Source organism: Panicum hallii, chromosome 9 (genome assembly GCF_002211085.1).
Source record: "Panicum hallii strain FIL2 chromosome 9, PHallii_v3.1, whole genome shotgun sequence".
Classification (NCBI taxonomy): Eukaryota; Viridiplantae; Streptophyta; class Magnoliopsida; order Poales; family Poaceae; genus Panicum; species Panicum hallii.
The window spans coordinates 64,563,667-64,591,428 of NC_038050.1; the positions used below are offsets into that span (position 1 = coordinate 64,563,667).

At 46.2% G+C, this 27,762-nt stretch overlaps 4 protein-coding genes and 1 non-coding gene across 6 annotated transcripts; 3 read left to right on the forward strand and 2 right to left on the reverse strand.

Moving 5' to 3' along the window:
- Window positions 1–2,916: 2,916 nt before the first annotated feature.
- On the forward strand, window positions 2,917–6,501 carry LOC112877063 (serine/threonine-protein kinase STY46). The gene is made up of 3 exons (XM_025941267.1): window positions 2,917–4,006; window positions 4,436–5,522; window positions 6,080–6,501. The coding sequence occupies exons 1-3, from the start codon at window positions 3,615–3,617 to the stop codon at window positions 6,362–6,364; spliced, it is 1,764 nt and encodes a 587-aa protein (XP_025797052.1). The 5' UTR covers window positions 2,917–3,614; the 3' UTR covers window positions 6,365–6,501.
- Window positions 6,502–8,928: 2,427 nt separating this feature from the next.
- On the reverse strand, window positions 8,929–12,791 carry LOC112878016 (NADH dehydrogenase [ubiquinone] 1 alpha subcomplex subunit 8-B-like). Its single transcript, XM_025942400.1, has 2 exons — window positions 12,424–12,791; window positions 8,929–9,310 (listed from the first exon to the last, which is right to left on the reverse strand). Exons 1-2 carry the CDS (start codon window positions 12,618–12,620, stop codon window positions 9,175–9,177), a joined length of 333 nt encoding a protein of 110 aa, XP_025798185.1. The 5' UTR covers window positions 12,621–12,791; the 3' UTR covers window positions 8,929–9,174.
- Window positions 12,792–15,805: 3,014 nt separating this feature from the next.
- On the forward strand, window positions 15,806–21,860 carry LOC112876046 (ubiquitin-activating enzyme E1 3-like). Of its 2 annotated transcripts, XM_025940081.1 has the most exons (8): window positions 15,806–15,963; window positions 16,102–16,392; window positions 17,064–17,281; window positions 18,037–18,406; window positions 18,572–18,834; window positions 18,911–19,779; window positions 19,933–20,365; window positions 21,014–21,860. In XM_025940081.1, the coding sequence occupies exons 2-8, from the start codon at window positions 16,116–16,118 to the stop codon at window positions 21,608–21,610; spliced, it is 3,027 nt and encodes a 1,008-aa protein (XP_025795866.1). In that variant the 5' UTR covers window positions 15,806–15,963; window positions 16,102–16,115; the 3' UTR covers window positions 21,611–21,860. The 2 variants fall into 2 exon arrangements, with proteins under 2 accessions (XP_025795866.1, XP_025795865.1); XM_025940080.1 differs by having other exon boundaries at window positions 18,037–18,834.
- A 2,573-nt stretch (window positions 21,861–24,433) lies between these two features.
- LOC112872916 (probable inactive receptor-like protein kinase At3g56050) lies at window positions 24,434–27,047 on the forward strand. The gene is made up of 6 exons (XM_025935943.1): window positions 24,434–24,632; window positions 24,723–24,777; window positions 25,354–25,844; window positions 25,934–26,124; window positions 26,196–26,328; window positions 26,464–27,047. Exons 1-6 carry the CDS (start codon window positions 24,554–24,556, stop codon window positions 27,045–27,047), a joined length of 1,533 nt encoding a protein of 510 aa, XP_025791728.1. The 5' UTR covers window positions 24,434–24,553.
- Window positions 27,048–27,418: 371 nt separating this feature from the next.
- On the reverse strand, window positions 27,419–27,539 carry LOC112878399. Its single transcript, XR_003225725.1, has one exon. It is a non-coding gene; the product is annotated as a U5 spliceosomal RNA (small nuclear RNA).
- Between the last annotated feature and the right edge of the window lie 223 nt (window positions 27,540–27,762).

Sequence of the window (27,762 nt, forward strand, 5' to 3'; positions counted from 1 at the left end):
TAAATGATAAGATTCTCTTTGATGTGATGGGTTTAAATTTTAGAGGGTAGGAACGAACGCACCTTTAGTTCAATATCTTGTGTAGCAGATCTCCACGGGTAGGCGCAAGGCAGTCGAAGCCTCAACAAGTTAGAACCCTAGTCGCCGACTTTATCACAATTCACACACCGCCGCGTGGCCGCGTCCGGCGGCCGGATTCGCCGCGCGCGGAGCGCCGTCGCCTACGCAGACCGGCGATCCCACGCGGGCTCGCGCGAGCGCTTCCACAGCGCACCAGCGGTCTCGCGCCGCACCGTCAGCCCCGCGTCGACCGATCAGCACATGAGCACATGGCATGAGATCTTTGCCAACCACCGCGTCCGCGAGCACGTGGTCCTCGCAGCGCTGGGCTCTCGTACGGACGCCTCCCCACTGGTTCCCCGGAAAAGAACGGAAAGGCACGGGGTGCCGCCGGCCGCCGCGGGACAGGGAGCTGAGGGCGCCGTGGCCGTGGCGGCAAAGGCCAAGGCAAACCGAATCTATCTAGCTAAACACACACTGGCAGTTGGTTAAGCAAAGCCGCCCGCCATTAGGCCGTTGAGCGCGCGCCGGTCGATCGCCAGTGACGCGTCGCGGCGTGGCAGCCGGGTCCCCATCGCCGAGAGGCGCCAGCGATCTGGACCGGCCGAGCCGGATCGGGCGGCGGCGCCTCGTGCCGCGCCCTGCCGTCTGGACAGCCCCCCTCACATGGGCGCCCCCCGCAGGCCACATGCACGGACGCACCGGCCTCCTCGCGGAGCGACGGAAGTCGTTGCGAGAGCAGTTACGGATTGCAATCGAGAACCGTAACCTATTCGCGGCGCAGTAAGAGCGTGTCAGGGCGACGCGATCAGACGGCCTTAAACTAAACCCTGTCGTCATATCTGCTAGTATAATAGCCTAATTGCTTTCTCGGAGCAATGCATCGCATCATACTTGTATATCACCCCCAGGCCCTAGCTAGAGCAGAGCAGGACGTTCTACGACAGGCGTAAGGTATCCGGGGATGTGACCATCGATGGCACGATCCGGCCATCCAGGACGGCAGGTTGGTTCTCATTGCCTGCACTGTCGCGGCGTAAAGGACCAACTGCCCTTCGCCGTCAGCATCCAGCCCAGCCGGATTCGATTTAATTACGCTAATGAACTCGGCATTTGGGTACAGGCTCCTCGCGTCCGGCCAGGCGGGTGGCGATAAAAGAAGGCGGGCGAGCCTAGCAGTACAAGATTAGGCTCAGATGGGGGCCGGTCCGGAAGCGCACAAAAAGGACCCGACCCCATGGCCCTGCCCGGATGGATTAGCATGATGGGTTCGCGTTAAGCAACCTGCTTTTGGCGCTAACCTCATCGTCTCGGCGGGGAAGGCATGATTAGCTCGCCGACTCCTCGACCGAGTGCGCGCAGAGAGCGCGGCGGAGCGGAGCGGGATGGCCGACACGCCGGCCGGATTCCGGAGCAGGGTTGCGCCGCGCCTGATGGTTCGGTTGGGGGGCACATGTTTTCCTCTCTCCGGCGAGGCGAGACCGCCGCGCGGAGACGGGAGACAATCAGACAAGTGGCCGGCCTCGAGCAGTGACCGGCCTGACGGGGCTTGCAGCTGAGAGGATGGGTGAATGGGTGATGCCGAGGAGGGGGGAGATCAGATTGCCCGTATCAGACGCGTGGTCATGTCTCTGGCCGTCAGATCGGGCGCACAGGGCGCTACCAAGACACCACCGGCAGAGCCGTGCCCGTGCTGCCGTGCATACGCTGAGCACTGTAGCGTACACTGCAGCTCCGTCTGATGATCTTGATCCCAAGTCCCATGTTGTATTTTGCGCTGAAATGATTCCCTTGGAGCCTTACACGACGGTGCTTTGCGATTTGGCGTTTCCGCCGGTATGGGGGCACGGAATCTTGCTTGCTGTTCTGTTCGCACGGCTGCCGGGAATGCTGACCGGAACAGTAGCTCCCCCCTCCGGCCTTCCTGCAATGTTCTTGGGATGCTCTAGCTCGCTGGAGTTCCCGGACATAGCTTCCGTATGCAGCAAAGTGACGCGGCGACACAGGCGTCGCCTGTGCTTGACGTGATTTTATTCCGTCTCGCAGCGGCGGCGCATCATCGGACGGAGTCATCTTCAAGTTGCAAGCGATGAGACTGTTTGTGACCCTTGTCAAGTTGTCACCCGTTCCGAGATCTGCAGGCAGGCGAGCATGCCACGATGCTGATCCTGAGCGATCGCGTCACGTCATGGTGTCACTTGCAGAGTGTGCTAGTACCGACGAGTGAAAAAATTGGTTCACATTTCAGAAATCATTTTTTTTTCAAAAAAAAGATCGGTTCACGCAATGTCTGAGTCGGCATAACGGCAGTGTGCAGCAGGCCACGCAGGGAAAAAGGTCAAACGGCAATAGCCACTGTACCAGAGAAGCTTTTCCTTTCTCGTGATACCATAAAGGCCGAAGAGGTGAGACGGATTTTACCATGCCTGGGGCGAAATCTCCGTATTCACTGCTCCCATTTTTCCCCGGTAAAGGTCAAGGAAATCTCTGCGTGAGGCCATCAGTGGATACTGAAAACTTTATTTCCATCATAAGTTCATAACTGATACTGCTTGCAAAAGCTTTGTAAAGAAACCAAAGGAAAAAACAGAGAGCAGAAGCAACGGTTCGTAAATTCTTTCTAACTTTTCTTTTTTTTTAAAAAAAGAAAAAGTAGAACTGTGAGGATGTATGTACATGCTTTCTCATCTGAAATTTGGACCGGAAATCCCAGCTTACAGAGTGTATGCAAGGTGCATGGTCCATGCAAAGAAAGGGTGCCATTTGCAAGCTGCAAAGCATCTCCTTAATTCATTTTTCTGTGCCTGTGCACTGCAGCTTAATCCAATTCTTTTGCCTGTGCCTGGCAGCAAGATCACATGAGCATACCAAACACCTCCATAAATTATTCGCAGGACGCCAACCCCACCTCCCTCCATGATGCATGTTCTCCCTCCCTTCCCCTTCTGCCATGGACCAGAGGCCCTCCTCACTCATAGGCTCAAAGCACGCTGGTAGCCTGGTACTACAAAGATGGCGTCATTTTTCTTTGCCTCCCTCTCCTCCTTGTCTGGCTCCCCTCTTCTCCCTCATATGAGCTTGAGCAAGGTTGGGAGCAAGACTAGTTATGTAGAGCAAACATCGTAGCGAGAAAAAAATCTCTTCCCTGGCCCATATTTTCCCCAAGAACCAGAAGAAAAAAAACAACAGCTATCAGTTGTTTCTCTTGCTGCTCGATCTAGCTTTTTGCTATTTTTCTTTGCATTTTGTAGACATTTTCTTCCTTCAGTGTTCTTCTACACATAGTAAATTCAGAACCAAGAAATCCAGCCAAAAAAATTCCTCCCCTTTTTCCTGGTCATTCGGTCCAATCTTCCAAGCAGAAGCCAGAGGACGAAGAACTACCATAGCAAGATCTTGGTTATGTTCCATTTGCATCATTTCAGCCGTGTAGGATCGATCCCAGCTTGAGCAGCAGCAAGACTCCCATCTTTAGGGGCACCCCTTCAGCCGCCTTCTTCAGGAAGTTGAAGTTCCTAGTTCCTACAGCGGAAGAAAAAGCCCAGTCTCCAGCTATGGCGGCGGCGCTGGAGTGCTGGTCGGGTCGGCCGAGCACCGACGAGGAGATGGTGGAGCAGGTTCTCATGAAGCCCCACGGCCGCTCAGACGACTCCCTCCCGACCTGCGCCGACTCTGCCTACGCCGGCGAGCCGACGTCGGCGCCGGTGCCTCCCAAGAAGTGGCAGAGGCTGGGCCGCAACTTCGCCGGTGCTATCGCCGCGTTCAAGAACACGCTGAGCCTGGATGGCGGCGGCCTCCCCCGCGACCCCTCACCGCGCGCTGAGAAGCCACCACCGCTCCTCCTTCGTGGCCTTGCGCAGCTCTACTCCCGCGGCGCCAACAACCAGCAGCTGCCGGAGAAGCTCGTTGCCGACCTCCGCCGCCACTTCGACGCTCTCCCCAACAGGTCAGTGTCCCAAAGTTGCCACCTTTTTGCGTTTCCCCCTTTTCTGGACATCGAATTCTGCAACATTTCAAGGTGCATTATTAATCAGAAACTGTGTTTTGCCTCTTTGGGTGAAACTGTGTAACTATATACTCCCAGAGATGTAAAACTTGCCAGTGCCTTTATTGGTGGCTAAAAATTCCTGTAATAACAGTATTCAGCCATCAAGCGGACATCAAGAGATGGATCTCGTATACGATTATACCTTTGTTTTTAACTTCCAGATATCACAAATTTGGCTGCCACTTTTTTGTTACTGTGTTTATGATTAAATGAAGCACATAATTACGATTAAGTGAACCGCATAATTTGATCTGTAAGCTGATGGCAATGCATTTCTCTTTGGATTTGCTGAAAGGCTGCTGACAAGCAGAAGTTTCCATTCTGCAGCTATGCACAGGCAGGATTTGACATGAAAGACGTCCTCTTGCATGCCCGCCTTGTAGAGCAGGCGACTGGTGAGGATCAGCCTGCAGTGAACATTGAGGAAATTCATGGCAGAGGAGGTGGTGATGAAGGCACTACTTTTCAGCTAACATTTGCTTGCATTGCCCCACTTTCATGGCAGTCAATGTCAGGATCATTAGATAGCCCTTCGTTCTGTTGCAAGAAGATCCAAATCTTTGAGAAGAGAGGGTTGACACTTGGTGTTGTCATGATACTTGTGCAGTCTGGGAATGAGGTGGTCTTCAAGAACCGGGTTGAGTCTGCACTGAAATCGGTTGTAAAGAAGCAGAGGAAGAACAGTGGCGGTGTGAAGCTACCATTTGGGCTTTGTGGTTGCCAAGAAGAAGGATCAAGAAACTTTGATGAGGAGTCAATGTTTGATCCAGATGATGGTCAGGTACTTGACAATGAGCCCATTCACAGACCACAGCTTCCCACTCCCCTACCACAGTCATCAGTCTTCGTCTCGGTGGATGAATGGCAAACAATCCGATCCGGTGGTGAGGAGCTTGGCCGCTGGATGCTGCGTTCCGAGGAGATTGAGTTCATTGATTGGGTTGGTGCAAATTCATTCAAGGGGGTTTTCAGAGGAAAGAAGGTTTGGGTCAACAAATTGAGGGGTTGTGACATGGGAAGTGCTTACGATGTTGAGATCCGTCAGGACTTGCTGCAGTTGATGAGCTGTGGCCAGAGGAACATCCTCCAATTCCATGGCATTTGCTTCAACGAAAATCATGGGCTCTGCATAGTGACGAGGATGATGGAAGGGGGATCTGTTCATGATATTATTATGCAGAGAAACAAAAGACTGTCGCTCCGAGATACAGTTAGGATTGCCCTTGATGTTGCTGATGGGCTAGCCTTCATGAACAGCTATGGCATTGCGTACCGTGATCTCAATTCTCGGAAAATCCTGCTAGACAGGCAAGGGAACGCTTGCCTTGGGGATATGGGCATTGTTACCCCTTGTAATAATGTCGGTGAGGTCACAGAGTATGAGACATCTGGATATCGATGGCTGGCTCCAGAGGTTAGTTATCTACTTGATAAATTTACTGAAAATTCATGCTGTCTAGAAGTAATCTTTCTGAAAGTGAATGTTCAGTTCTAGCATGCTAGAACGTAGTTGCTCTATTTTAAATGGCTAATCTTCACCTGCTATTATTCAATGATCCACACTATTCGATTGAATTTAGGAGAGGTTTGTGCTTAGATCTATTTAGCAGATACATGTGTCAACAGCCAAATTAGTCGTCAAGCACTCAAGCTATTTTGTGTTCATGGAGAAGAAAAGTTTATTTTTCTTTCTTATCCTATTGGAGAAGTGTTACCTTTTCTTTGCACAAGTTCATTTTTTTTCCTTCACTCAGTTACTATCCTGTGTTCACTCAGTAGTTCATCCCTGTAACCGTGAGAAACGAATTCTGCACTCATATTGTTTTCTTCTTCCTTCTTTGGCAGCAACTCACAAAACAGGGCTATAAAAGAAAATCATTAAATCGACAATACCCCAAATAACTTTTCTACCATCTCATTTTATACTTAAAACTGTCCTTGCTAAGAAGTTTTCTACCGTGGTCTCTACAGATCATTGCTGGAGATCCTGAAACCGTCTCCGAAACCTGGATGAGCAATGTCTACAGCTACGGAATGGTGCTGTGGGAGATGATCACCGGAGAGGAGGCATACTCCACCTACTCGCCGGTGCAAGCAGCGGTTGGAATCGCCGCCTGCGGGCTGAGGCCTGAGATCCCAAGAGACTGCCCTCCTTTCCTGAGGTCACTGATGAACAGGTGCTGGGACAATAACCCTCTGAAGCGCCCTCAGTTCTCTGAGATCATATCCATCCTACAGAGGCAGAATGCTAGATAGTTTTGTTCTCTTCCTTTTCCTTCTACAATATGCTATATATCAGTTTGGCTTGGCAGTTTGCCTAATCATGCAGGAAACTGCATCCGAGAAAATATAATATAATATATATGTGCAAAGGCTTGCTATATTATTGCTCACATTTCTTGTCCCCTGAAATATCAGCCCATCTTGAATTAGTCCACAGAAAGTGACGTGTAAGTGAAAGGGCGTGAAGATTTTAATTGCAGGATCTAGGGGGGATGAAGCACAATGTTGTGCCCTATCCTCTACAACAACCTGCACAGTGCTTAGCTGCCTATCAAGAGCTACCAAGAGCAGCAGTGTTTGGATGCACATTGCGAGCAGCACATAACAATGTTGGATCTACCGGGGCTGGTCTCTGGGGCAGGTCAAGATCTGTGAGATTCTCGATCTGACCTGCTCAAAAGATTGCGATGCGGCGAAGCTCGGGTCACATTGAGGAGCCACCCCACCCCCCTCGTGTCCACATCCGTCCTTCTACTCCCATGCCTGTCTGCCCGTGATCACGCCATGTGCTTCCATGACAGTGGCCATGGCCGCCGCCATCATTGGCGTCTCGTTTTCGTGGAACAGGGGGGCACCTACGACTTCGTCAGCCTCGGTGCCGCGTCAGATCAGATGCTTCTCTTCTCTGATCCTTTGCCCTCCCATTTGGGGATGAGGGGATCCCAATCCTTGAGCGACGTGTGTTGGTTGCCAGAAAACAATGGGGAATGATTGTGTCGCCCCCAATTATTTCGTCTACCGCCGTGCGCCCAACGATCAACGGCCAGCTGAAGACGGTGCGCAGATCCGTGCCCACACTTGGGGTAGAGTGGACACGGTAACTGATAAACCCATGTCGATCTGACGGGGAGAAGTGTGAATAGAAGAAGCGGAGCTTACTGCCGGCCGAGTTGTGTTGAAGATTTGGAAGGACCATCCCGGCGGCGAGCAGAGGGTCAGTGGCCGAGGTGTCCGCCGTGGTTTCCCAACAGGCGCCAAGATGCCATCGGCGGTAACGAACGGTGGAGCCCGTACGGCGCTGACACTGGCGCCTGCCCCTCGCGCCGATCCAGGCAGTCCGTTGCGGCACGGCAGGGCGCCGCCGGCGAGCCCAACACGTGGCGCAGCGCAAAGGGACGCGGTTTGCCTGCCCAGTGCTCCGGTCCGGTCACATACAAGACCGGATACATATCGAATCAGATTCAAATACCACTTTTTATCATATTTTAACTTGAATATAGATATGAATTTAAATATTCTTAAATATGAATGCAAAATAAATGTCTCGGATTCGGATTCGAATTTGAATATTTACTCGATATATAGGATAATATTTAGTTTTTTTTAATTGATAGTTTTAGAATATAAAATTGTTATATATGTACAAACTAACGTATGATAATATAACAAAAATAGCTAGTTAAAAATAACTTATTTATCAATAAATATTTTAATAAATAAATATATAAAAAATAAAAATACCAATAAAAATATATTTTCAATAAATATATAAGCATTTTTATTAATATATAATAAAAAGTTATAAAAGTAATTTCACCCACAAATAGATAAAACAAGAATATTTATGAGTAAACTTAATCTTTTTATAATTTTATTATAAAAATTAATAACATCTATTATGGGAAATAAATATAACTTTTAAATAATTTTATTGAAAACGGATACGGATAGTGTCGGATATTGTCGAATATGGATGTGGAATCGGATAGAGAAAAACAATGAAAATTGGATTCGGATGTATCCACTTTACCATCACATTAAATTCGAATATGAATATGGATATCCATACTGATGTTTAAACGGATACGAATATTGGATATTTCAAATATTCGTGTTTACATTTCCATCCCTAGTCACGTACTCACGTGAAGCTCGGCCGGCTTGTTTTTGAACGGGAAGCCAGGTGCCGGCGCAGACGCAAATGTTCTGGAACTTCAGCTGCAGCTCTGCACAGATGTTTTGGTCTTTTGGAACTTGCAGTCTGTCATGGAAACCGAGTTGTTTTCATGTGGAACTCTTACGAAATTACCACATCCAAACCTCCAACCAGAGCTCAACGCTGAACGAGCCATGACTCCAATTTGGCAACTTTACTTTCCCATCGAATCAAAATGGGCAGGCAGGTCCCATGATCATGAGCTCAGGTTACAATTATAGAACCTACCGAAATGTCAGCGAGTAATAAAGTTCAACCGCATGCAGGGACCATTCGGTACCATCGAATCATAAACTTTCTGCAGCCATCATATCCTCACGCAGTTCTCGCTGAAACGAATTGACGCCTTCTCTCTCCGAGCCCATGCCTGCGCCCGTGCGTTGGCAGCAGTAGCGACTATCGCCTGTACTCTGACAAAGAGAGAATGATACTCGGCACAGAACATTCAGATCTGGGATAATGCAGTTTCAAAAAAAAAGAAAGAAAGAAAAAACCGAGGCATTGTGATGTGGGGCGCAGTATAGTGACATTGATTTTGACGTCCAGAGCTAGAGAGATCAGATTAGCAGCACTCAGTCAGAAATAAGGAAAGTCCGCCAAATGTAATTTGTGAACCACGACAAGTGAAACCATCATCATTATCATCATTTTAGAGCCTAAGACTGATGGGCTGAGTCAATTCAAGTTTGAAAAATATTGAGAAAGACAAGTGGGGTGAATAGCTCCAGGTCGTGCTATTCATTCAGTAAAAATTCCACGAGGACAGCAAACATGGGAGATAATGAACTTGGTTTGTTGGCTTTTCTCCTTATTCGCCAAGATCACTGGAAGTAAAACTCTGAATGATCTACTCGGATATGGGGCAGGCTTCCTCAAAAGCTTGCTGCTCCTTACGACAGAAGTCAAATTCATTGGTGTAGTAATACATGCAACCAGCATACGCGTCCATCTCTTTGGGACACTTCTGGTGAAGTTCTTTCAACCTGCGAATGAAACACGATCGGTCAAAGTTGGTATATAGGATGTATAGAAGTGATAAGCTTAACGGAAACCACATTGCTTAAGAAAGCCATGTTGAACAAGAAATGCAGGGTCCTACAACCTAGAAGATAAAATGCAACTTAACAAAAAGTGATTAGAAACCACATTTTTTAAAATAAACAATCCTGATAATGAAGCATAGGGTCATACATGTAACTTCCTCGAAAAAAATACAGCTAAAACGTTGGACACCTTCTGCACTTAATTTCGGAATCGCTAGGAAAGCATAGGGTCATACACGTAACTTCCTCTAAAAAAATATAGCCTAGAACATTGGATACCAGTCTGCACTTAATTTTGGAATCGCTATGAAAAAAGTAGGAAGCACTACCCCAAGAGGGATCTCCTCTCATCCTCTGCCTAACCCCCGGGGGCGTCTATTCATCGCACGTGCGACTAGCCGCGGTATCATCACACATGTCTGCTGGAGATAACAATGTTCCAAAACAAAATAAAATGTTCCAAAACAAGATAAAAATATTTTGGAACATCGTTATCTCTAACCTTTTATATTTTGGAACATTGTTATCTCTAACATTTTATTTTGTTCTGGAACATTGTTATCTCTAGCGGACATGTGCGATGATATGGCGGCTAGTCACACGTGCTATGATTAGACATCCCTAACCCCCTCCCAGGAAAACAAAAAAAAACTTCCTTGGTGGCTTCTGGGATAAAAAGACAGGCTTATATGTTACCAATTACTAAACAAGAAATAAAAAATGCATATACTAACATGTGGGTCCAGAACCCACATGTCAGACTCAGTGGGTGTCATATTGTAGAACATGCAATTATTCAGTGCATATCATGAATTTTCTAAAGCTCTAAAGAATGCCAGATGCCTTGGGATATGGTAGATCTCAAATAATACAAGCCATAATGTCAACACTGACAATGTACTTTCCAGTTCCTACCTCTATCCTGTGTGAACTATATAAATTTAAGTCCCCGGCCACAATGCTCAAGAAGCCCCTACTTCAGGCTTCTACTCAAGGCTTCAACCACTTCAGGCTTCTACTCAAGAAATGCAGAACTATAATGGGCTCATTTTGACAGGTTTCCTAAAACAAACTTAATGAGTAGAATATAAAGCCAGGTTGACATATGAGACAAGGCTGAATGAAATGCTCTCTTAATGTATTTGTTCTCACTAAATTGCTGTATCAGTACAATGTATAAAAAAGGTATAAAGTTTGACCAAAAAAAAGAACAATTCCTCCATTGTGTATCATGTTATAATACAGGATACTTGTGAGAAACATATCCCCTAACATCCTGGGAGATGCAACCATGCACGTTAGAACTAGTCTTGAACCAGTGTTACCAGCATCTTCACCGTGTAAGCGCAATGTCATAAAATAGTGAATTCCAGGACTCATTTACTTCCCTGAATCACTTGCTGGCACTACATGTAAATCCGGTTGATTAATTTATGGCTATGCCACACCGTACTCATCATGATTTAAGATCATCTGGCCTCGACTGAACATTCTAATTAAACAAGATTATCTAGGGTGGATCAAATTTAACAAATGCAACCCACATCAGCAAATGGGGAGAAATGTGGTCTTACCTGCAATCAGAAAATGTTACCACACTAACTGGTTAGTTTTGAATCAGCTGACTCAGGAGCAAAATAGAAGGCAGCTAAATGAAAGATCTACAGTAGGATAGCTCCCAGCCTACTTGTGGAAGAGAAGGTGTTGTGACACAACATGCAGCAGTAGGTTCTTGCTACCTGTACTTCCAGTTTGGGTTAGAAGTACTGAACTAACCACCGTAAGAAGATATATGGTAGATAGAAAGTATCTGTATTTCAGTTGTAAGACCAAGTACAAACCTAAAGCATCGCAACATCAGTTATTCATTTTTCGGTGCTATTAGTTATGTCAGACTATAACTTTATCAATCTCAGCTATGTTCGGGACTTCACTAATCACTGTTTTGTCCCTAGGATCTATATGATTACAATTAATAAGTTGACGGTAAGAAACTGAAAGGAAAAAACACAAATCATATGGTTCATGCAAACTACTTTAGCAAATGAGCATGGCAGAATCAAAAGCTATTACCCTCTCACAGAACAATCAGATACACATAAAGGATAAAAATCAGAAGTAACAGAAACACAGAGAAGGATAAAACTATTAAAAAGGTTTCATGCAAGTGTAGCCTTCCTATCTTAGAACTTCAGGGTAATCAACTTAGGAGATCACACTCAGTAATTTATTGGTTGCAAAGGAGAACTCTTGTTTGAAAGAAACTAACTAAGCAGTAAAGGTACGAAGTTCATTTTTTATGGATGACTTTAAAGCCTAAATGAGCTATCTAACAATGGCAAAATCACCAGTTTAATAGTGCACTGCCTAATCCGTGCGGTCTCACCAATTTATCCACATTATTTTCAATGCAATCGTGCAACCAGGACTCTAGCATTCATCATGTGATCATAATTCGAAATTTTCTATATTCATCGGCAGCTACAAATCAAGTCTCATATCAGCTCTGCATAACATCTTTCCACAAGATTCCAAGTTTCTTCAAATGTTTCTCAGGAAATGCTACTGGGTATTACTTATTATCACAACCTCAGCAGAAGATTGCAGAACCACTCAACTGCTGGGTACCCTGATAACCAAAGCGTACACACTCGCCACCACATGCCCATTGCCAACAGCTGTCAACCTGCACTATCACTGCTTGACTGCTATACTGTGCAACATCTGACACTGAATTACTGGGAAATGCGGATACTCATCCATCCCCAGCTAAGCACAGCCTGATTGATGAAGCCTGACATAATCGCCAGCTTATCTCTGATAGCGCCCACTAAACATCACAAATCCAGAGCATCTCACTCACTACAATTGACAAAATCGGCCACACGCATTAAGCGCGCCGAACACACCTTCGCTAACAAATCGAACCGGAACGAACAGCACGATGGAAGCAACATTTTACGAGTCCGGAGTCCAATCGCAATTGGGCAGGAGGGGGATCGGACGGAGGACAGGCAAGCGGGATAGAGAGAAAACGTGGCAGGCGAACTCACAGGCTGAGGACGCAGCGCGTGACCTGGCGGCCCTTCTCGAGGCACTTATCGGGGTTGGGGTCCTTCTTCTTGCAGTTGAGGAAGGCCACGTTCTCGGGGCGGCACCGGACCGCGATGTGCTTGGACGCCGCCATCAACACCGACGACGTCGGGATCGGCTCCCCCGAGGCGTCCACGGGTGTGCTGCTCGTCGACATCGCTGCGGGCGCGGGAGGGTCCCGGGGGCTCCTGGCCTTGGAGATCTGGGGGTGGAGGTGGGGGAAGCGAGACGGGCAGACCCAGACGAGAAGGGGGAAGGGGAAGGAGATGGAGAGAGGAAGGCAGAGTGGTGACTTCGTGGGCTTCAGAGTGCGTGGTTCTCTGCGAGGTGAAGCACGCACCAAGCCGTTGGGCTTCGGGTGGGCCCATTTTGTAGGGTTTATGTGTTACCTCTTCTTAGGTTTGGAATTGGAAAAAATCCTTTTACCTTCTTAAATTTAAGACCAATCTATGTTTTTTTACTAGATAATAAAACGTTCCTCTGAACTTCTCGAAGTCACGATACCGCACGTGACCTTCCTATCTGATTTCTCTACGTGGTTTTGCTCTTTTTCTTTTATATTTATTTTAGCTAAATTTTTATAAATAAAAAATCATAAAATAGAAAATTCAATTTTGTTGGACTCGACATAAGTAGATTTATACGTTGAGCATAATATATGATATAATTTATTTTTAGATACATACTTTTTTGTAATTAATTTATAACTACAGTTTTCGTGGTCCAATTATGGTAAAATTTTTATGGTAGGTTAATAATTATATGCTTGAGCTGCAGTAAAAAAATTCATACTCATTGGATCATGTATGCTTAAATAACTGAAGATATCAGATTCAGACCTAGAGAATTGCGCACATAGCCTTCATCTTACAGGATAAGAGCTAGCACATGTATCATGCCCTACACCAGTTGTAACTTTTCGTAGCGCAGTAGAACTACTCATACAGTAGTAGAACTAGTCAAAATAGAAGAAAACTACTCGAAAAGTATTCGGGCAGAACTCCTATGCTCGTATCCGACTAGGACTTCCATATAATCCTATCCCCCAAACTATATAAGGGCGGGTAGGAATTCCCTCTAAATAGGAGATCAGTCGATCATCACTTAAGGCAATACAAAATGAGGAGGACAGAAGGATCTGGCGGTTGAAGAACACCAAGTGCGCCCAACATAGGCAGAACGCAAAAAATCGCGCTCGCAACCCAATACACCAAAGGAATCTCAACAACGCTTTTGCAGCAGTGGCGGATCGAGAGTATGGCAACTGATTGGTGCCATTGCAGAAGCAGCGCTCCTAACTCAACAATTACCACCCAACCCCCAGATACAAAGGCTGCAGTATCTAACACATCGCGCACCGTGCAACTTGATGGGAAACACCCAATGTCCTCCACTCGAAATATGCCCTCGAGATCCGAGCGCCATGGTGACACTGTGCAGATTAGTCACCCCTGGAGTAGGCCCTGGATACCGGAGGAACGACAATCGCCAGCGCAACTAGAACAACCCAGTCGGCCATGGCAATCCCTAGAGCCGCACGTGGCAACGTCAAACAAGAGGTGCAGCAATCCACTCGCCCACCTCGCAACCGGCGCGCTGCAAGGCCCCGAGGCGAAGCTCTACCCGAGGCCAACCTCCAGGACGCTCCCACGATTGACCTTAGCAGAAGATCAATGATGGCCATGACGCACGGTGCATCATCGAGGCAAGAAGAAGGGACCGTCTCGACAGGTACTGCGACGATGACGATAACAACCGCTTCCCCGCATTCACTTCCAACGTCACCGATAAATCCTACCCCAAAAATTTTAAACCTGTCGGGATTTACTTGCTCAAGCAAAAATAATTAAATGAGTATAAAATTTTTACTACAGCTCAATAATATAATAATTAGCCCACCATAAAAATTTCACCATAATTAAACCACGAAAACTATAGCTATGAATTAATAACAGAAAAGCATATATCTAAAAGTATAATAAAATATTTTTACTAAATTATATCATATCATATGTTCATAGCATAGATACTCATATGGAGTCCAACAAAATTGGATTTTCTATTTTATAATTTTTTATTTACTATAATTTTTTAAAGATTTAGTAAACATAAATATAAAAGAAAAAGAGTAAAACCACCGAGAGAAACTAGCCAAGAAGGAGGAAACACGGATTCATTTCAAAGTTCAGGAAGATAGAAAGAACCTTTTCCTTTGGAATTTTCTTTGACAAGGCGCCTCCATGGTTGGGAGAGTCTAAATCCAATTTTCACAATGGGAGATTCGGCAAACCATTTGTATTTGTTACATTTTGTGCTCGTGTCGCTAAAAAAACATCTTGTGCTCATGTTTTCTAATACATTTTTCTACGGCTGATAATTTTTTATCGTGAAAAAGGGCATAAACCTATTGTTAGCGTAGTAATACATGCAACTGGTATTATTTTCTTTGAAAATCGAGACTCATCTGTCAAGACGGCACACAATGACACAAAAGGCGAAAGGTGACAATTTTAATGGAAAGCACACTCAATCTAGACAGATCTAGCATGGGGGCTATAGGTGCTTTGGTCCCTACAAAATGAAATGAGTGATGTGTCATCTTCGACTACAAAAATTAACCTCCTATGATAAGCACTGCTTAAAAATGGCAGGAATCACTCTCCATTTCTTACCCTTACCACATTTGTTTATGCCATATACAATTATGCAAATGCTGTTTACTTGGCCTACAATTTTTAGTGTTATGCTCTCTTGATGGTGGACAATTCACAATTGGTAGGTTGAGATAAAAGTGATGCAAAGTTATTTTCTTGACCGCTATTACCTCCATTTCAAATTATAAATTATTTTTTTAATGCATACTATTTGTTAATATTTGTTATGTACTTAGATGCTATGTCTAAATATATAATAAAAAAAATATATCTGCAAAAAGTAGGAGAAGAGAATACTAGAAAACACAGTGAAGCTAGGGGATATAAAGAAGTAGCAAATGGCTTGTTAGCTGCCAACCTTCATTTCTTTAATTATTCAAAAACAACATCAGTTCTTTACCTTAGATCCTCCAAACTTGTGCACCAGATATGAATACTGCGCAATTTAGAGAGAGGAACACAAGTAAATCCGGCATTTCACCCGTCCAGGTCCAGCTCAGCAGCTGAGCAACGTGATGCTCGACGGACAGTCACAACTTTGCCCAAAAGCGACCGTCCGTCCAGGCGTGCCGTCCACAGAATCACACCCGTCACTCTCAATAACGAGCGGCCGCGATCGCTCGAAGCCCTCTTCCCCGCGCCAGCTCAACCACGCCACCCGCATCCACATTCCACCGTCACCACCTTGCAGCAAAACCCGTCCGCCGCCCGCCACTGTTGTATAAGTACCTCCATCTCATCAGCTTCGCCTCCAAGGCTCCAAGCCGGGAGGAAGAGGCGACCCGCCGTCCTCGAGGCCGCGACCGCCCGCGCGAACCCTAGCCGCCACTCCGATCGCCCCCATAAGTAAGCCATAAGCCCCCTCGACGACTCGATCCGTTCCGATGATTCGATCCGTGGTTCCCCGATCGCCATTCCTGGGGTTTTGGGGGTGGCGGGGGGTTTTGGCTTTTGATTCGTTGCTGATGTTGTTGCCTGGTGCAGGGGTTTTTCACTATATGCTTCCGACGAAGAGAGCGGAGGGAGCTGAGGACAGTAGCGACGGGGTCGTGAAGAAGGGTCGGATTGGGGAATCGGTTGTGGGGGCGGAGGCGATGGTGGCGGGGGAGGAGGTGGGCGGCGGCGGTAGCGGGAGCGGCAATGGGAGCGGGGTGGCGGAGATTGACGAGGACCTGCACAGCAGGCAGCTTGCCGTGTACGGAAGGGAGACAATGCGGCGGCTGTTCGCGTCCAACGTGCTCATCTCCGGCCTGAACGGGCTTGGGGCTGAGATCGGTGCGTGCCCCCTTTTGATTTCTGATTCGTACGTTTATCAACTTCCTGTTGTTATATTGATGCTCCCGCAAAAAAAAAATCTATCTAGCTGCTCTCGTATTTATATCTGTCGTTTGTAACCTGTGATATTTCGCTGCATCCCCATATTTCTAAGCAATGTAGTTTGTGTACAGGCTGATTTGCTCAATTGTGAAATACACTTTGAATACTTCCATGTAATTTGTATGTACAAGCAAACAGGCTGGAGGCATTTCTGCTCTATATGAATGTATACTCTGTTCGAGTTGTGACCATTTTTCTGCTAATTATGTACATATGTGCCGTATTTTGTGGCAGAGAAATGTATAGGTTCTCTTCATTACAAGATACATGTATGAGTAGCGAGCAGCCTAACTCACCACCTCATACTTCTTTCACCCCTCAAGTTGTTATAATTTAGATCACCCCCTTCTCTCTCCTGTCAGCATGGGGACATAAGGATTTTTTTCCTATTTGATACAGTAATTTATGATTATTTAAGTGATAGTATTTCTTTTATTCTATGTGCATTTGTCAGATTCTAATGCTACAATGAGTCTTATTGGGATGGTACGATTGCTAGCAGTATGATTTATTTAGTATATATGTTATCTGGATCGATGATCTTTGGAATTAATATTTCCTTTCAACAGCAAAGAATCTTGCTCTGGCTGGTGTTAAGTCTGTCACCCTACATGATGCGGGAAATGTGGAATTGTGGGACCTATCAGGCAATTTCTTTCTATCTGAGGATGACATTGGGAATAACAGGGCTGTTGCTTGTGTTGCAAAGCTTCAAGAACTTAACAATGCTGTCGATATATCTGCTTTAACAGAAGAATTGGCCACCAAGCACCTTTCAAAGTTCCAGGTCTGCTAATTCTCCACTGTACTAAAATTTGTAACTCCTTGTTATGTTTTCTTCATTTCTATCTGTTATAGGTAGCATAGTCATGGCTGAGAAACTATTTTGTGTGATGTTATAAATATATTCAGGTTCATTCCTGGTTGACTTTTACTATGATCTTTATGTTTCTGCTCATATTCTCTATTGATTTAAGAAACTGATCCTAATGTTATGAATACCTTTTTCTTTCCTATCCGAGTATCATCATGCTCATAGTGCCAAATGGTTTCCTTTCGTGGGGCCTAGTTGAATTTATTTGCTTGAAATAAAATTGCTGAAACCTGCAAGTAAATTGAACCAGTGCAAATATGTAATTATCTCTTTGCCAATTGCAAGTGTGTGTAGGGTTTGCTTATACCTCATATGTCCTTTCATGCTATCAGATGCATCCATGATCTACCTTTTCCAACCTACTTTGTGAAAAATGTTGTTTGGTTATTCTACTGCAGATCCCCTTAACCGACCTTGTATATTGATATCTTGCTAATTATCCAGTCAATAGATTTGGAAATTTTTAAGTGATGCCACAACCTGAACTGCTGATTAGTACCATGATATGACTGAAGCCTATGTGTTTAGATTAAAGTGACAAAGTTGCTGCAGTGTTTCATAGCATCACTAAATATATTGCTGCAGTGTTCAAGTCTTGTATCGTAAATCGTCAATGTAATTCTGTGAAATCATCACACAGTGATCATACTTACACTTATGATTTTCAGGCTGTTGTTTTCACTGACATTAGTATGGACAAGGCATTTGAATTCGATGATTATTGTCGCAGCCACCAGCCTCCAATTTGCTTTATCAAAACAGAAGTCCGTGGTCTTTTTGGCAGTGTCTTTTGTGACTTTGGGCCTGAGTTCACTGTTCATGATATCGATGGTGAAGATCCGCATACTGGCATAATTGCATCCATCACCAATGACAATCCTGCAATGGTGTACTCTGTTGATGATGAGCGCCTTGATTTCCAGGATGGTGATCTTGTTGTTTTCTCAGAGGTCCAGGGAATGACAGAACTGAATGATGGCAAGCCAAGGAGGATAATACGTTCAAGACCATATTCATTTTGCATTGAGGAGGATACAAGTAAGTTTGGCATTTATGCAAAAGGTGGAATTGTTACGCAGGTGAAAGAACAAAGTATCTTACAATTTAAGAGTTTGAGAGATTCTATTAGAGAACCTGGCAATTTCCCTCTGAGTGATTGCTTGAAGTTTGACCGCCCACCTCTGCTTCATTTTGCATTTCTAGCTTTGGATAAATTTAGGAAAGAGTTTGGACGTTTCCCTGCTGTTGGTTGTGGCCAGGATGCCCAAAGGATTGTGGAATTCACTGCTTCTTTCAATGAAGCCACAATTGATTACAAGATAGAAGGTAAGCTTGACGAGAAGCTGCTGCGGCTTTTTGCAAGTGGTTCTAGAGCTGTCCTGAACCCAATGGCTGCTATTTTTGGTGGAATTGTTGGTCAAGAAGTTGTGAAGGCATGTTCTGGAAAATTTCATCCACTGTACCAGGTAACTGTTATGGGTTACAAGATATTTTGTGCTTCTCATGTCTGTTATTATCTGACAAGAATGTTACCTTTGGCAGTTCTTGTACTTCGATTCTCTTGAATCTCTGCCAACCCATCAATTGGACCCTAAAGACTTGAAGCCATTGAATAGCCGCTATGATGCTCAGATTTCTGTTTTTGGCTCTAAGCTTCAGAAAAAGCTGCGGGATGCCAATGTCTTTGTTGTGGGATCTGGTGCTCTTGGATGTGAATTCTTGAAGAACCTAGCTTTAATGGGAGTATCTTGCAGCCGTAAAGGGAAACTAACTATAACAGATGATGATGTCATTGAGAAAAGTAACTTGAGCCGCCAATTTCTGTTTCGTGATTGGAATATTGGACAGGCTAAATCTACAGTTGCAGCTACAGCTGCTAGTGCTATCAATTCCTGCTTTCACATTGATGCTCTCCAGAATCGCGCCTGTCCAGAGACTGAGCATGTGTTCCATGATGCATTCTGGGAGGGCCTTGATGTTGTCATTAATGCACTTGATAATGTTAATGCTAGGATGTACATGGACATGAGATGCTTGTACTTCCAGAAACCACTCTTGGAATCTGGAACGTTGGGTACAAAATGTAATACACAAATGGTAATTCCTCACCTTACTGAAAATTATGGTGCTTCACGAGACCCTCCTGAGAAGCAGGCACCCATGTGCACAGTCCATTCATTTCCGCACAATATTGACCATTGTCTGACATGGGCTCGCTCAGAGTTTGAGGGCCTGCTAGATAAAACTCCAAATGAAGTCAACTCTTTTCTGTCTAATCCTACTCAATATGCTGCCACCATGAAAAAGGCAGGTGATGCTCAGGCCAGGGAATTGCTTGAGCGTATACGTGAATGCCTCGAGGAGGAGCGCTGTGAAAGATTTGATGATTGCATAACCTGGGCAAGACTGAAGTAAGATTTATCTCCCCAGTTTGTTTGTTCTTTTGTGAATTCAACCATCTTGTTCAATGTTTGACTAATTTATAGCTGAATCTATCATTGAAACCTATAGGACTAGGAAGGGTACTCATTTTTGGTGCCATCTAACATCCCCCTTTCCCCCAGATTTGAAGATTACTTCTCTAATCGTGTGAAGCAGCTAACATTCACATTTCCTGAAGATGCCGCCACTAGCACGGGAGCCCCTTTCTGGTCTGCTCCAAAGCGTTTCCCTCGCCCGCTGGAATTTTCAGCTACTGATGTATCACACGTTCAGTTTATAATGGCTGCTTCCATATTGAGAGCAGTGTGTTTTGGAATCGACATACCTGACTGGGCAAAGAGCACTAGTAATCTGATTGATGCAATCAGTAAAGTTTACGTACCTGAATTTAAGCCAAAGAGTGGGGTTAAGATTCAGACAGATGAGAAGGCCAATAACATCTCCAGTGCCTCAGTTGATGATGCTGTTGTTATCGAAGATCTTTTAACAAAGTTGGAAGCATGTACCAAGAAACTACCTCCAGGATTCCGAATGAAACCTATTCATTTTGAGAAGGTTAGCCTTTTCAAAACCTTATTTGTGTTGTTTTAAGTTTAAGACCCTATGTTTTAGCCTTTTTTCCCTGCTGTTGAAGAACAATTTCATTTGCAAATATTTTCAATTTGGAAGCCACCGCACGTTTATTTAAAATATGAACCAGTATGTATGTTGTGACCTGATAAGCACAAACATTAGCATAGATTCTGTTGTGATATGCTGTCACATTACTTTTCTGCTGTGACTGGATTACAAAAGTCAATAGCCTATCAGTTTTGTGATTCCTTGCTAGTAGTATTCCTTTATTACTTCTACCTGCCGCCATGCTGCCAGAGAGAAAAAGTTCAGTTAGCAGTTCTTTGAGAAAATGAGAATTCTGAGAGATCTCTACAGCGTGCTCCGCGATCACTTAAATCTTCCATATTTGTTTCTGTTTCCAATTCATGATACAACTGAGAAAAAATTGTGTGCTACTAATTCTGTTAAAGTTTGAAGTCTTGAAAAATCATGCTATTGTATATGTGGGCATTTATGTTAAACTTCAAATCCAATATAAGATAAATACTTAAGATGTAGAGCTGTACAAAAACAAAACTAATCAAAACTTTAGCAGTTGATTGTTTTTGGTATCTTAATTCTGCTTATACATGTTCCATTCTGTTACAGGATGATGATACAAATTTCCACATGGACTTAATTGCTGGCCTTGCAAATATGCGCGCAAGGACCTACGGCATCCAAGAGGTCGACAAGCTGAAGGCGAAATTTATTGCAGGAAGAATCATCCCGGCTATTGCAACTTCAACAGCCATGGCCACAGGACTTGTGTGCCTTGAGCTTTACAAGGTTCTGGCCGGTGGGCACCCAGTCGAAGACTACCACAACACATTTGCTAACCTGGCAATACCGATGCTCACCATATCTGAACCTCTTCCACCTACTGTGATCAAGCATCAAGGTATGAGGTGGACGGTATGGGATCGATGGTCTATCAAGGGTGACATCACAGTTGCAGAGCTCCTGAAGTGGCTTAGTGACAAAGGCTTGAGTGCTTACAGTGTCTCCTACGGCACATCGCTGCTGTACAACACAATGTTCCCAAGGCACAAGGATCGACTGGGCAGGAAGATTGCGGATGTGGCCAAGGAGGTGGCAAAGGTCGACGTCCCAGAATACAGGAAGCATCTGGATGTCGTCGTTGCTTGTGAGGATAACAAAGGGAACGACATCGACATTCCTCTTATCTCCATTTACTTCCGGTAGATAGGTTGCTGCGTGTGAAAAAGGCCCATGTGAAAAGACATCTGTTTATATTTCCGCTCTCTTTAGGAATCGGTAACGGAGTGATCACTGGTGGAGTTGCTTGCTCTGGCGGTGCGTCTCCTTGCAGTTCTGTACGGGTGCTTGGGCCCTGCTGTTGCATGCCAACTATTTGCAGGTGTGCAATGCGATCTTTTGGATATGAATAAATGCTTCATTTCTGCTCTAATCCACAAAGCAGAATTTGGTTGAAGGACTCGATGTGTTCACCTGAGTTCCAGGTCTTGACTGTCAAATCTTGCCGTCCCACTACGTGATTTCCAAATGTTATTTACTCTGCAACTCACCGCAATCATCAGCTTCAACTTCAACCTTTTCAATCACCAGCATGCCTAATAACACGCGTCAATTTCAGCCTGTTAGTTTTCAGCGTGCCTTGCTGGCAACAGTACTCATAATTCTGTGGATGAGTAAGGAGTAGGGACTAGCGAGGGCGCTTTGATTCAGCTTCAGCGACCGCTTCGCCGGTCATCACTTCCAGTCTTGATAGTGCAGTGCAGGCCAGTAGGTGTGTCGGTGCGGAACGGTGCACGGTGCCCGCTTCAATGGGGTTCAGTTCAGCTTCAGTTCATACCCACGCGTTTCCCGCACAGGCACTCAGGCAGGCTGGGCGACGGAGGGTGGCCCGTGGCCGGCGCGCGGGCCGGCAGGGTCGCCCCCACCGTCATCCGATTGCCTCCGCCCTCCGGCACATGCCTCGTGGGAGACCACGAGCTAGCGCACGCGCAACCGCCCGCTCCGGCTTGCGCCTCACTCCATCCACTCGGAGGAGTGCCAGAGGACCCATCCCTCCCCTTCATCACGAGCTCGCGCCGGCACATGGATGGGAGGGATGGCCCGTGTTTTACACTCCAAGTCACCGGGCGATGATGGCTGGCTGGCTGTTCCCGACGCCATTCCTCATGCGGTCCTGCCGCCGCCGCATCCCGCTCCACCAGGCGAGCGGCAAGTCGCCACCACCGCAGCTCTGCCGCACGGGGAAGAAACGTCCCCAGGACGTGGTGGCGCGTAACCACCACCGTCCAACACCAAACGCCCGCCACCGGCAGCAACATCTTAACCTACGCGCCGCGGATCGTTGCCTCCCGGGCTCCCGGCTCCCGTATCTGGCCGCGATCGTACTTCGTACAGGCCTCTGCGGCTCTGCCTGAGCAATAAGCAAATCGGCCAACGTCTTGGGTGCCCGGCGTCAGCGAGCGCTCGAGATCACAGCAAAAACCAACATCGCCTCACGACTTCCTGCGATCCTCGTTTACTCCCTCGCCGTAGGCCGTGCCGTACACCGGTTACTCGCAGCGGACTGCGACAGCAGGCTCTCAGGCTGCCCACCTAACCTGACAAGAATATCTATCTATCCATGACCATCAGCCCCTAATGATGAACGAAACCGCCACCAGCTTCCAGCTGGCCGGCGCTAATCATCCGAGGGAGGCAACTGAACTGAACTCCCAGCCTCCCAGGAAGATGCGGGTCTACTCGCGCCAAGAAGCCACCGACGGCCGACCGAGACCAACCAGATCGGCCAGGCCTCCCGTGCCCGTCGCCGTCGCACGGCCGCGCGTCCCCGTCGCCGCACGGCCTCGACCCCTCCCTGGCGAAAGGCCACGCCCAGCGGCGGGTCGAAATCGAAACGACCCGGCTCCTCGCCGGCCCGAGGCTTGATCGGCAACGGTCGAGGAGAACGTGAGCCCCGATTCACTTGGGGTCGGGGATCACGTCGATCACCTCCCTTTGTTTAGTCCAACACCTACGCCCGTTAAGAGAGAGCTCGCCGTTGACCGCGAATTGAATTGATGAGCGCCCGAGCCTTCTGGCGGCTACTACGGCTAGTATGTTCTCGCTCATCGTGTCGCGTCACGTGTGCCCTCGGTGAATCGCGGGCTCCTTCTCCGTCGGATGCGGTTGGTGCGGTTTCCCGGTCGTGGTCAACTGGTTGAGGCGTCGGCCTCGTCTGCGATATCAGGGGGTTTTATGGCGACAGCGGCGTCCCGTGCCCCCCTTCACGTGACGCCTCTAATTCTGGACAGGGACGCAGCTACTTGCTGTAGGCCTCGGAAGGGTGCATCGCAGATAGACTACCAGGACATAGGGTGATGCTCGCTAAATCAAGCCATTGCCACGCACACAGTCCATTAGGTGTGTGTTACTTGCTAATTATATTATTTAATCTTACATATCCTATTTATCATAGAATTATTTTTTTCTGCCTAAGTGTGGCGACCATTCTCTTCAATGCAGATCGGCTAACTTTAGTTGTAATAAAGTCGATCACTAACCAATAACAAACACAGACGCGTGGAAGATGCTTGCTTAGTGTGTGATCAGTAAACATAGTACCCATGACACTATGATCCCGCTACCCTACTGAATCTGAAAAAAGAATCTGCAATGGGGTATTAGGTATTAATATATGTGCCAAAGATAGAGCAACCGTTCCAATAATCCACCGGTGCCAAAATTTCAAGACCTAGTGCGGAGGCATGTCGTTATGAAATGATTAGCTAACTAAATTAAGCTTGGATTTCATAAGTGCGAAATGATTACTCCAACAACCAAAAACATTTCTTCTTTTTGCCCTAAAAAAACATTTCTTCTTTTTGAAAAAATAAAAAGAATTCCGAAAGCCCCCTTAGTTGTGTGGTCGCCTTCGTGCTGCCTCCTTTCCCTCTCGTCTCCACCACCTCCGGCTGCTACTTTTGCCGCCTCCACCGCCCTTCTCCCAACCGACTGCGCGTTCCCTCCCAAACGCACCCCCCCCCCCCCCCCACTCCTTCCCTCTCCTCCCGTGACCACCGCCTCAGCCTCCGCATCCTCGGGTTTCCCTCCATCCAATCCGTGCCACTGGGTTTCTCGTCCCGGCTCGTGCTGCGATTGAGCGAGCAGGTAATGGAGCGGCGGCGGTCGCCAAGGCTGCTGCTCCAGGTGCTATTCTTGGTCGCCGCTTCTTGGCCGCTCGGGAGCGCAGGTTTGTACTTTCCTTAGTGGATTTTGGATTCGTCAGAGTAGCTGGGTGTGCATTGGGGTTTATGGTGTTCGCCATCTTGGTTTGCTGCAGGGATTGGAGGCCTCGGAGCTAGTCCGGAGAACAATGGAGCTTCCGTTAGTTCTAGGTGAGTGTGCTCAGATTATTAGATTTCACCTTATGACTTGCTAGAAATGGGTCGTTACTTTTGTTGTCCAGAATATGTAACATTTGGGGGATTGGACTTGAAGATTATATGCATGGATGCTTTTAGCGTTGGTCTGTTTTCATACATGGATGGTAAATGGAAAAAAGTCATTACTTTCTAATTTGGTTTCTAACCCTTTTACAGGGCACTGAACTAAATTGGCGTTAATCATGCATTGTAGTATGTATCCGAGCAGTGGCGATTATTTTCTTTCTTGTAGTAATTGGAGTTGTTGCATTTTTTTTTTGACAAAAGAAGATTCCTCGTGGTTCTCTGTGTACTGAAGTAGTGGCAAATTTTCTAGAATGCATGAACAAGGTAGCATTATTTGTAGCGCATTTCTTCAATTTAGAAAACTTTGTAGTTGAAGTCACAGAGTGATGGATAGCTGGGTCAAAAAATACAAATTGAGTCTATTATTTTTAAACCTCAATTTAAAACAGAATCAGTAATCTAAGATAATTTAGAATATGAACAAACATTTAATCAAGGTAAATATGCCTATTCCTTATCTAGGAATTCCAGAAGACTCTTGCAAAATGGAGACAGGAATGAAGATGGCTTATTTCATCTCCCGCGCACAAGGACTTTCTCGCACAGGAGCAGATCACGTAGAAGAGCTCCAATGCCAGTGGCAGCACCAGTGTCTGCTCCATCACCCTCACCATTCATGTCCCCTCCAGAAGGCTCACCTTCTCCATCACCACATGCTACAAGATCCATGCCACGCCAGTCTCCTTCACAACATCGTCCAACTGCAGCCCCTCCACGTTTGGACAGGCCTAGGCCTACAACTAAGCAAGATGAACATGATCGTTCAGTTGAAACTCCAGTTCATTCCTCGCATAAACATTCCTGGACAACCTACGGTGTGGTCGCAGCAGGGATTGCTGTTTTCATTTTGGTATCAGCAGCTAGTGTGCTCTGCTTCCGAGCTAAGAAAATGGGAACTGTGAAGCCATGGGCAACAGGTCTCAGTGGTCAATTGCAAAAAGCATTTGTAACTGGTATGCTTTTTCGGGTTTTCCCTACCTATGTATATACCATATCTGGGAGACTATTCTAACTTTACATCATAATATAATCATACTTCCAGGTGTACCTTCATTGAAACGATCAGAGCTGGAAACAGCATGCGAGGATTTCAGCAATATAATTGGTTCTACCTCTAGCTGCATGCTGTACAAGGGGACCTTGTCAAGTGGAGTTGAAATTGCAGTGGCCTCAAGCTTGGTAACATCTGCTAAGGATTGGTCAAAAGAAAATGAATCACAGTACAGGAAGAAGGTAGCATTTTACAGTTAATTGAGCCTGTATAGGCATCACTGTTTATGTAATTCAAATGGTAACTGTTTCAGATCACAAGTTTGTCCAAAGTAAGCCACAAGAATTTTATGAACTTGCTTGGCTACTGCGAGGAAGAGCATCCATTTACTAGAGCGATGGTATTTGAATATGCTCCAAATGGGACACTTTTTGAGCATCTCCACAGTAAGTGCACTGTTAATCTGTTGTCATGAATCTATCAATTTCTTCAATCACAAATATGCTCTCTTCAATATGTATGATGGAGAATAAAATTATAATGTGTCAGCGTTTGACATTGTCATCGTGATTGCATTGCAGTCAGGGAAGCAGAGAAGCTTGACTGGAACACGCGGCTGAGGATATCCATGGGCATTGCTTACTGTCTTGAGCACATGCATCAGCTGAAAACACCAGTTGCGCCTAGGAATTTCGACTCAACTATGATACACCTAACCGATGACTTCGCTGCAAAAGTCTCAGATCTCGAATTTTGGAATGATGCAAAGGGACATAGTTCAACCAACGGCGACGTCACAGCATCATTGGACCTGGAGAACGTTGTGCGCAAGTACGGCATAGTGCTGCTGGAAATATTGACCGGACGAGTCCCCCATTCTGAGGAGGATGGGCTACTGGAGCACTGGGCTTCACGCTACTTCAATGGTGAGGTGCGTCTTGAGGAGCTGATTGACCCTGGCATCGGTTCCTTCCCCGAAGACGCTGCGCGTGCGCTCTGCGAGGTTGCAAGGTCCTGCATCGATCCGGATCCAAAGAAGAGACCGCAGATGGCAGAGGTTGCAGCTCGGATGAGAGGGATCACTGCATTGGGGCCTGACGGAGCAACTCCGAAGGTGTCTCCGCTGTGGTGGGCTGAGCTTGAGATCATGTCTTCTGAGAGCTGAAGTTGCCTGCATGCCAGATGATATTCATTTTATCTGCCGTTTGCTGCTAATCCTGTTTGTGGACTTGGTGATTAGGTAGAAAGGCGGTTGAGAGTTTGTTCTGTGTGCAAAATTGCATTTAGGAAGTGGTATTGTACATGTAAAGAAGGTTAACAGCGTAACAGACTGATATGCAGAGGCATTACAGCCAATGTGAGCAATAGAAAGGGGTGTGTGACTTTTTTTTGGCAATTCCTACCAGGGTTTGCCCTGTTTTACTGAGACTGAAAATGCAAAGTCCTTGTGATTCCAACATTCATGACTGCAAGTGCTAAATTGAATGAATGACCAAATTGAAACAAACATCAATTTTTTGGCTTTGGCATTGTGGGACCCTCTCACAAAGAGAAGGGATCCCTCCAAAAATTGGTGTATGCTGCTTGTTGTGGCGAGCACACGGTATTCTTTAGTAAAAGGCGAAAGAATAGTTCGCTTTGTGCTCACCACGCAGCTCCATGCCTTGGAATGGTTGGCTCGGGCGCAATTTCAAGAGCATCCGGCGGAGATGGCTAACAGAGCTCAGCGGTATGGGACTAAACGGACGGCATCACATCTCGTTGGCCGGGATTATAAACTAACCTTTGGGTTAGTGGGCCGGATTATTAATTAACAGGTGGTCTCGTCTCTCACATGTGGGCCTAATTAACCGCTGGTATCGTGGGCCTAGCTATAAACA